The sequence below is a fragment of the Impatiens glandulifera genome, chromosome 2 (genome assembly GCF_907164915.1).
Source record: "Impatiens glandulifera chromosome 2, dImpGla2.1, whole genome shotgun sequence".
Taxonomy (NCBI): domain Eukaryota; kingdom Viridiplantae; phylum Streptophyta; class Magnoliopsida; order Ericales; family Balsaminaceae; genus Impatiens; species Impatiens glandulifera.
The window spans coordinates 5,132,552-5,143,867 of NC_061863.1; the positions used below are offsets into that span (position 1 = coordinate 5,132,552).

General features: G+C 27.9%; 1 protein-coding gene across 1 annotated transcript; it reads right to left on the minus strand.

The window, feature by feature from the left end:
• Window positions 1-1,588: 1,588 nt before the first annotated feature.
• Window positions 1,589-4,013, minus strand: LOC124924205 (receptor-like protein kinase FERONIA). The gene has a single exon (XM_047464273.1). It carries the CDS (start codon window positions 4,011-4,013, stop codon window positions 1,626-1,628), a length of 2,388 nt encoding a protein of 795 aa, XP_047320229.1. The 3' UTR covers window positions 1,589-1,625.
• Between the last annotated feature and the right edge of the window lie 7,303 nt (window positions 4,014-11,316).

The window sequence follows — 11,316 nt, forward strand, 5'->3', positions numbered from 1 at the left end:
AAATGTTTTATTTTCTTTTGCCTAATTGATCCAATAATTTATTTGAAAATGATTATAATTTATCAAATTTTAATTGTCAAAATAAATTTTATTATTTAATATAAGAATATTTCATTATAATTTTATTTAAATTAATTTAAAATTTAACTTTATTTTATCAATACATTTAATTATAATATAAATAAAACATATAAGAAACATAATATTTTAGTTATATATATATTTTTAAAATTAAACTAACACTAAATTTAATAATCACATATAAAATTATTATACATATAAGAAAAATGAAGAAAACTCTTATTATAAACTAATTAACTAATGGTTAAACTTTCTACCTAATTTTAAAAATATAAATATATAATATAAATATTTCAAATGTTATAATTAAAAATATATGAAATGTGATTGTTAATTATTGTTTTAAATAATTTAAAACAAATTAAATTTATGTATAAACTAAACTAAATATAAACATGTAAGATTAAAATAAAATATGGGAAACATGAAAAGTATGGTAGGCATAGATGAACAAGTTCATCACACAACAAAATCTTATTATAGATCAGGAAGACACTCAACATATTAAATCTCATATATATATATATGAATTTGAAGACAAATATAATCCCATATGAAGATTGACTATTTAAGTGTAAATATGAATAACCATGGAGAAAAACCGAAACAATTAAACTGATGTTAATCTTAATAATGAAAATTGATTTTTAACCATCTTTTTCCGATTATGAGAAACTTCATTTTCATCTAAAATATAATTACCACCCATTAAAATTAAAAAGAAAAGTAAGACTCAACATTCAATAAAAGTTATAAACTAGGTGAAGGAAAATGACGGGATTTAAAAAAAACAAAGATAAGGAAGGAGGAGACTATGTTTAGGAGTTAAAAAAATAAATAAAGTCATATATATTAAGATACGATGGGGGCAACGAAATACAGTGAATCCGACGTGGCATGCTATAAGAGAAATGATCATCATCGAGACCATTTCTCCTAGAACCCTAGGTTGTCCCATTTGCTCTAAGCAATATTTGTCCAAAACTGAACCCAACTATATATACACTTGGTCGGTCAATTGCTGGAAGCTGCCTATAAATACTCCTCACCCTTGAAAAAGGGAACAAGAGCTCAAAGACGAGCTTCTATAAGAAAAAACCAACATTAACAAACTTTTCTGTTTTTATTTTTCAGTAGAAGCTTTAAGAGGTCTTTCTAATCGAGCCAAAAATTTAATGAAGATCATATAATTGTTTACAACCCACTATATGGTGTCAATCTCAGACAGTATAATCTTAAATTCAAACCACAATTGAAATTTTGAACACCTAAGTTCTTATTATACTTTATGATCCAATCCGTTGATAAAATTGTGTGCCGCTTTATAAACTAGGCATTCCCTTCGTAAAGTTACGGCCTCCTCCTCGCTAAGGTAGCTCCCCTGATTGTCTAGTTTTGAAATAAAGATCCTCAATTCATTTCTTGCTATTTCTTCATTTATTTGTTTCAATGCGGTCAGCTTCTTGAAACTGAAAGGCATACAAAGAAAAATAATAATAATTAGTAAAAGAATAGAAAATAAAATTGAATATGTAAACTCTTTCTCACCTTAAGAAATTGAGCCCATCAACCAATAAAGATTTCAAATTCTTTGTGACTTCATCCATTGTAGGTCGTATATTAGTTTCTTTATGCAAACATAGATTTGCAAGTTTAATGTAGGACTCCAGAGAATCAGTTGAGATTTGTCCCCTCAAACTAGAATCAATTATTTTGTCAACCATTTCATTTTCGCAGCAGCGCTGAACCCACAAAACTAGGCTACGCTGTTGTTCGTTGTCAATTCTATCATCGATGACTGGCCTCCCACATAATGTTTCCCAAAGCACAACACCGAACGCATACACATCAGATTTCTTAGTTAGCTTTCTGGTCGAGAAGTAATCTGGATCTAGGTAACCACAAGTTCCTTTTACATCAGTACTGATATGGGTATGACTTGTAGATCCTCCCATTTTGCATATGCCAAAATCAGCAATTTTGGCCACCCAATTCAGATCCACCAAAATGTTGTCGCTCTTCACATCTCGATGTATGATTTCATGATCATTATTGTTGTGCAAGTATTCTAACCCGTGAGCAGCACCCAAACAGATATTGAGCCTTTCCTTCCAAGTTAGAGGAGTCACTTCTCGACTACCATTACGTTTATTCTTATAGAGATGGTCCGCTAGAGTGCCATGCTCCATGTACTCATAAACAAGTATCATTTCATGGCCATCATTACAGTATCCTATCAAATAAACAAGGTGTTTGTGTCTAAGCTTGGAAAGTGTCTTAATTTCTGATATGAATTCTTTCTCTCCTTGCTTAGATTCAGAATCTAATCTCTTAATTGCAACTTTCATTTTAACCTTATCATTATTAACTTTAATAACCCCTTTGTAGACCTTACCAAAACCTCCACGTCCAATCTCTAATCTTTTGTCGAAGTTGTTAGTTGCGGATGAGATCTCAACAAATGAAAATCTACAACACAAATTTCCGTCTATTAGAGATGGGTTTTTACTCCAACTCCTTTCTTTCCATTCACGAAATTGGTGAACAATGACAACTAGAAGTATTATCAAAATTATAATCTCATTTATACTTGTTGGCATTCTAAGTCTACGATTTGTTGAAGCATGAGGACAAGAGATCACTGGATTCCCTCCAGCAAGATTGTTATGAGAGTCACTAAGTTTGAAAACTTCAATCCCCTTAATAACTGAGTCAATGAATTCCCATGATTGTTCGACATTGCTTGAGTATAAAGCTACAACTAAATCTCTCTTGCCCATGGTTCTATCTCCTCCTAACGTGGTCATGTAATCCTTATGGATTGCTATTCCAATCTCACCAGCCCATTTGATCAAGTCTCCTCTAGACTCAACTATTTGATTGTTAATGAGAATAATGAACTCTTTTTGCCCACACTCCTTCACGTCATAGTCAAGCTCACAAAAATGCAATCTAATTAGATAAGTGAAATCCGAATCCACAGACAACTTCCATGTAAAACTAACTCCTTCACCATCTTGCAAATTCCGGTTCATTGACCAAGATGACTGGTAAAGTCTTTGTGGTGCACCATCTTTAGATGTTTTAGTATACTTGATCCGATTTATGGAAGTGATGGGAAACACACTTGATTCAGTGATATGGTTTGAATCATCCGTCCACTCTCTGAACATACTTGGGTCATAAATAGACGAAAGTTTGATGCCACCAACGTTTAGCCGATAGGCCATCTCCATTACAGTGTCTTTACCCAGGTGAAATCGACCCTTCTGCCCTGCAACGTGTGCCCCTGCATCTCCATCTCCCTCCATGGTGTAGTAAAGTCCAATAGGCATGGGAACAACTTCAATTCCATTAACAAATACAAATGTCTCATCCGAAGGGATGCTTGTTCTTATGGAGGAGAAAGTAATTGATAAGGGTTTACCGTCGTCAGGGACGAAAATGGTGAATTCTTTTACGATGGATTTCAGGCTAAGAGAATCGAACGCAGTGAAATTGTTGAGGAGAGTATACGGACCTGATTTTACGGTGAAGAAAGCGGTTGACCATTTGAAAGCAGAGTATGAAGCTGCTGGGTTGAAATGAAGGCGGATGAACTTGTAGCCGGAGCGGACATGGAAGGTGTAGGTGAAGGATGAGCGAGAAGCTCGAGCTGTCATGTAGGGAGTGGGATCGAGAGATTGTGATCGTTGGTCATCGGAGGAGAAAGATGGGACCACTGATTTACTTCCAGGGCCGTGAAAAGAAATGATTGAAGCAGAATCAATTTCTCCAACCCATTTTCTGCCGTCAATTGCCGTGGAGTTGTGGAGGAAACCGCAGTTGAGGGCGATAGCATGTTGTGGATCATCGTACTCAACATGTGAATTGTCGGCGGTTATTGATCGGAGGAGCAGAAGAAGAAAGGTGGTCGGAAAAGATATGTTCATGGCTAGCGGTTTTCCGATCAAGGAAGGGAGTTTCTAAGAAAGGCCAATATATGATAGATCTCTCTTTCTATTAAAAAAAAAAAAGTAGGGTACGAAGACTCAAGTCTCCACAATATATGATAGATCTCTCTTTCTATTAAAAAAAAAGTAGGGTACGAAGACTCAAGTCTCCACAATATAATTTATTATTAATTAATAAATTATATAATGGTTAATGGTGTCTCTCTTTTTAATAAAATAAAAATTAGGCAATAATGATTGATATATAAAGGTTGATAGCTTATTGAATAAAGTATTGTGTCGGCTTTTTTATTTTATTTTTTTCTACAAACAAATTAAATAAGTGAGAAAAACACAATTTTCTTGTCATATTAATTCGAAAGTTTCTTTTAAGTTTTTGGTGTCAAACAAGCATCATTAATGACTAAATTATAATATACCTTAACTTCACTCTTCTTCTAATGGAGCTTGTTTGAACTTTTTTTTATTGTTTTCTTTTTCAATTTAATAATTAATAAATTAAAGTTGAAATTGATGAGAGTAGTACAATGAAAAAAATTAAAACCTAGTGTGTAGATTTTTTCAAATACAAATATAACTTATTTGGATTTTTCGGGACACGGGTCCTCTTGAAAACTTCAACGATAGTGGAGCCCGTCTTATTTTACATGCCCGTTGAAATAATTTATTTATGAAATTAGTAACATTTTTTATATTAAGTTATTTAAAATAATGTACTTAACAAATCTTTATCCACTTGTGAAAATGACCTACTTCTCGTATGATGCAGGAATTTCAATTTATTCATGTTCTCAACATTGATACCACCGTTTCTCTGTATTTGAAATAAACAATAAAGTTAGAACAAGTGTTATTAATTTTTATTTCAATTATGAAACCGTACCTTAAATTTATCTATGAAGTAATGGTTCCGACACACGAACTCCCAATCAGCTAGATCGTAGTCTCGTGGGGGATTGACAAGTACCGCTGCCTCGTCTCCGTGATGAACTCGGATATAATCCATGTTTAAATCAGAGCACCACTTATCACATGTCTGTCTGGCGTGTGCCAATCCGGTCTCTCGGTATTTGACATCTCAAAACCGAAAGATATTTAGAAATCTTTCGATATTTTACTTCTTCATTTGTTAATTTAATTGGTATTTCACTTTCTAATTAGCTTGAACAACATTCATTTAACACATTTCATATCCTTAAAACATTACACAATCTCAACACTTCCTTATAATCAAACTCTACACACATCCTTATTATCATCAAACACAAACATATACATATATATATATATTTATTTATTTATATAATCAAACACAATCATATAAATTTATAAAATTAATCACAATACCTATATTTCAAAAATAACACACACTTGACTAGTTCATGAGTTAAAACAAACTAATTAGAAAGTGAAACACCATTTACATTAACAAATAAAAAAATGTCAAATATCGAGATATATATGAAATAACTTTCGGTATTTAAGGGTAATACCCAAAGATATACCCATATCTTTCGGTATTTACACTTAAATACCGAAAGATGTTTGATATATCTCGGTATTTGACTTATTTGCTTGTTTTTTTCACTTTCTTAGATTGAACAACATTAATTTAACACATTTCATATCATTCAACACACGAACAAATATTTTAAAATTATACACAATCCTCACACATCTAATAATCAAACACTAAACACATTCTAATTACGATCAAACACAAACATACATATACAATTCTTTATATAATTAAACACAATTATATACACTTATAAAATCAAACACAATCCCTATACTTAAAAAATAACACACACTTGATTAGATTAGAAGTTTAGACAACCTAAGATATTGAAAAACCAAATTAGTGAAAAATAAATACCGAAAGATTTACTAAATCTTTCGGTTTTAATATGAAATAGCGAGAGATTTGTTAAATATCCTTTAGTATTGACTTAAACACATAAATTTTGGGAGAGCCAAAACCAAGAGTTTTTTGAAAAACTTTCGCAAATACCATCATCCTCAACACTTAGAATTATTTTCTATTTTTTTAGAGCCAAAACTGAGAGTTTTTTGAAAAACTTTCGCAAATAACATCATCCCAACACTTATAATTATTTTTTGTTTTTTTGGAATAGTCAAAACCGAGAGTTTTTTGAAAAACCTTCGCAAATACCCTCATCCCAACACTTAGAATTATTTTTCTGTTTTTTAGGGAGAGTCAAAACCGAGAATTTTTTGAAAATCTTTCGCAAATACCCTCATCCCAACACTTATAATTATTTTCTTTTTTTTTTAGAGTCAAAACCGAGAGTTTTTTGAAAAACATTTGCAAATACCCTCATCTCAACACTTAAAATTAATTTTCTATTTTTTGGGGAGAGCCAAAACCGAGTTTTTTTTGAAAAACTTTCAAAACACCCTTATCCCAACACTTATAATTATTTTCTATTTTTTTGGGGAGTGCCAAAACCGAGAGTTTTTTGAAAAACCTTTGCAAATATCCATCCCAACACTCAGAATTATTTTATGTTTTTTTAGATAGCCAAAACCGAGAATTTTTTGAAAAACCTTCGCAAATACTCTCATCCTAATACTTAGAATTATTTTAGTCTTTGTGATTGGTGGTATTACCGAAAGTATTGTAAAAAACCTTCGGTGAAAATTCACATTACCAAAGGTTTTATACACCTTTTCGAATTTATTTTTAATAACGAGAGATTTCTTTATGTCGGGAGCTTTATCGAGAGATTTATAAAACTTTCGGTAAATTCTGTCGATAAAAGTCTCTTTTTTCACTAGTGTATGATAAATAGAAAATTTACGAGAACTAATAAAATAACAAAAAAAAAATTCAAAAATCTCAAATCAAACAATACTTGCCATTAGTATTATGTTAAAGATATTTGACATAAAAAAAATTAGTAAATAAAAACATGCAAACCTAAATTCTAACTAAAAACGGATAATGGGATGAAAAGTTGATACTAAATTATTGAAAATTTCAAGAATACCTTACTTCAAGGGCGGAGTCACGTACCACTTCACGAATGTTGCTCGAGTGTCATTGTATAAAGCCATTGTATATAACTAATTAATATGTTTGAGACTGAGTAGGTAGATATAAATCATATAATTTTGTTTTATAGAGAGTACGGCTAGATGTGTAGAAAATTTGTGTACACAAGACATAATAAATAATAATTTATTATATAATTTATATACAGTCCAGTTATATAATTTATTGGGTAAGGATAGAGAGGAACGTTGGGGGTAACAACTTCACATCGACTCCCGCATGTGTGGAAAAAACAAGTCACGGTGGGAAAAAATTATCATGTAAAAAGTTAAAGAGAGAAAGTCATGTTCGGGAACATTATGTCTCTAACATTATCATTTCAGAAACATTATGTCCCGTACATGACCATATTCGGGACAGAATGCTCCCGAAATGACCATGTTCAGGACAAAATGCTATTCAACATAATTTTCGCTCTCTAACTTTTTATATTTATATTTTTTTTCTAACTTCTTACATGATAATTTTTTTTTCTACGATGATTTATTTTTTTTTCAATATAATTGTCAGGTGGGGTCAATAGGAGTCACTGCGTAGTTCACCCTATCATTATTATAATTTATTATATAATAATAATAGAGTTCAAACCGCTACTAAAATGTATATAATTTTCCTAATTAAAAAATATTCAATCTATAATCTTAACCGTGGCCTACTAAAAAAAACCTATAATCTCTAGTTCTAACATAGAGTTCATATTCGGTGGTTATAAATTAAAATTTATTCGAACGTGAAGCCGTATTTCCACATGCGAGAATAATTGGTTAATCTGTAAAAATTGGAACATCACTTACGAGAAAATTATCATAACCACTAATTTCATTACACTTTAATCATCAATTCTCATTTGTCATCTTTTATCTCTTTTTTTTACTCATTCAGTTTGTTTTTCTTCTGATTTCTTAAACTCGTGTAACTAATTTGCCCTTTTATGTCTTTTATTTAATAATTGACTCTACATCGTCTCTCAAAACAAATTAAAAAAAAATAAAATTTATTATTCATGTTCTACTAGTTTTAAATTAAAATTCATTCTCTCACTAAACCAAACCGTGTATGATTAGCACGGTTGAGTTTTTTACCCATCATTTATTAACTTTTTTAGATAAAGAAAAAAAACAATATTATATCTTTTTTAATTCAAGAATTAATTATCTTTCAATTCTAGATTCATCCAACCTTTGATACTGATACTTTTAGTATCAATACTTAACTTTTATTATTTTTTAAAATATAATTTAACTGGAAAGATTTTAAGTGGTTGTTAATAATTATAAGGTGGCGGTAACTTAAAAAAAAAGTTATTAGGATTTTAATGAATGAAAAATATTGATCTTTGTTATAATAAATATTTTAATCACTTAATATTAATGATTTATATTTATAATTTTATTTTATGAATATATAATTAATAATTTAAAACAAATCATTCAATGTACATTATAAAAAACATCATCCTTCAACATTACTCATTCATATATATTTGAGCTAATATGTATAATTCAACTATATTTGTTTTAAATATCTCATATATATAATCTTATTTTAAATTGATTATTATACATTTATTTATTTTTGAAATTGTACTTTAAATATTTATTTTTGTTTAAAATTATTTTTTATTATATTTATTTTTGTTTAAAATAGTTTGAATCTTCCCAATAGTAGAAAATGAAAAACATAACTCAAAGTATAAACAATTTTTGTTTTATGCTCGAAATTTGAACACGATATTTATTAGATTTAGAGTAGAACTTATTTTGACGAATAAACTTATTTCGTATTCAAATAAAATTATATTTATTCTCATTTTAAATTCATTCTCATTGATGAGATATTTATCAATCTATATATATCTAATAACGCTTAATTTTAAAGTTGGGAGGTGTACATCAAGCTCTCTCCAAAATTATTCACATCATCGTCATAGTATTTTCTCTTTCTTAGATATATATATATATATATATATATATATATATATATATATATATATATATATATATATATATATTTCTCTCTCTTCATTTATCTTTATCAATTAATTGTTTTTCTATCTCTTACCATATATATATTCACACTAATAATATATAAAATATATATTTTTTATAATTCTATTAACTTTCATCATTAATTATTTTATGTCGGTTACTCTTTTATATATATACATATATATTAATATTTTTTTATTAATTATTTTAAAAATAAACCTAATGATTCTCGTCTAAAATATTATATATATTAATCAGGCTCTCTCCAAAATGATAATCATCATCATAGGTATTTTATCTTTCTTAAATAAATATATTTCTCTCTCTTCTTTCATTCTTAGGCTTAAATCTTTATTTGTTATAGAAAGTGGTTGATTATACATATTCTGAAAAGGTCTTTATTTGTTATAGATTCAATGACTATTTTTTCTTGAGTTCTTGTAGACGTAATGTTGTCATTTTCATAGGGAGAACGAGGCTTTCAGTTATTTCAAAGAAGATCCATATTTGTGTAATGTGGTATGAACTCTTGAGCTCAAGTCTAAACTTCTTATCATATATTTTTATTAGTTCTTGAAATATAATTTTTCTTCTCTATTATGTTTCGTCTCTCCTTAAGTCTTATTTTGTTATTCAAAGACAGATGAGAGCAAAGTTATGTAGAGACTATATATATATAATAATTCCCGATTTGTTTGGTTGGTTTCAAGTCCTTTTAGTCATCACTTTAATATGTTGATTTTTAATATTTCAATTTATGTTTTGATGGAGATGATGGGTTCATTGGATTCAAGATTAAACAACTTAGATTTTTTTATTAGGTTTTGGCGATAATGGTGCTATCATGGTTATGCAAAGCTGTTTTTGGTGATAATCGTGTTATCATGCCTGAAGGTGTGAGCATTGGTAAGTCAGTGAAATTTAGATCATTTTATCATAAAATTCATTTGTAAAAAGATTTTTTAATTTTTCTATTACATTAATTCTTGATTTTATTTGGTTTATTTCAAGTACTTTCAGTCATTGTATGCCATTATACTTCTAGATGCAAGCTATTGTCTGAATGTTTGTTTACTTAAAATATTTTAATTTTGAGATAATTGTGTTTAGCTTTAGATTTCTTATGTATACACTAACTTGGAATAATTTGTTTAATACTCATAATTTTAATGAAATTATAATGTGTTTTATGAATTTCATTATGTAACTACTATTTTTATCTACTATTTTTATGGTATATTTTAATTTTTAATACTCCTATTTTTTATTAAAAAAATTGTTAGTAAAAATAAACTCAATAAATATAACTTACCATCTATATATATTAATATTTTTTATTAAATATTTCATCTAAATAATTTGATTATTTATAAAAAAATTCAAATAAAATAAACCCTTATTATCTAAAAAGTCATTTGAGATTTGCATTAAATGTTAATATTAATTATGAAAACTATTTAGGAGATTTAAATTGTAAAAAAATATACTTACATTACATTGAATATGTTCACACTAACGGATAATAAATATTATTATAACCTCTAATCAATTAGTTTCATTCTAATTTATAACTAATTATTATAAATAAAATTAACTGATAATAAATATTATTATAACCTTCCATTCATATATATTAATAATTTATCCAAATAATTAACATCAAATAAAATAATTCCTCCTAATTTTAATGAAATAATAATTTGTTTTATGAATTTAATTTTATTGTGCAACTACTATTTTTTGGTATATTTTAGTTTTTGATACTCTTATTTTTTTTAAATGTTAGTAAAATAAACTTAACAAATATAACCTAAATAATTTGATTATTTATAAATAAATCCAAATAAAATAAAACCTTTTCATCTAGAAAGTCATCTAAAATTATTGAGATTTGTATTAAATATTAATATTAATTATAAAAACTATTTAGGAGATTTAAATGGTAAAAAAGTATACTAACATTGAATATGTTCACTAACGGATAATAAATATTATTATAACCTTCCATCCATAAAATAAATTATTAGAAATAAAATTAATGGATAATAAATATTATTACAACCTTCAATTCATATATATTAATCATTTATCCAAATAATTACCATCAAATAAAACAAACCCTCTCCGTTCTATTTCAGATTTGCATTAAATATTAATATTAATTATGAAAACTATTTAGGAGATTTAAATTGTAAAAAAATATACATACATTTAA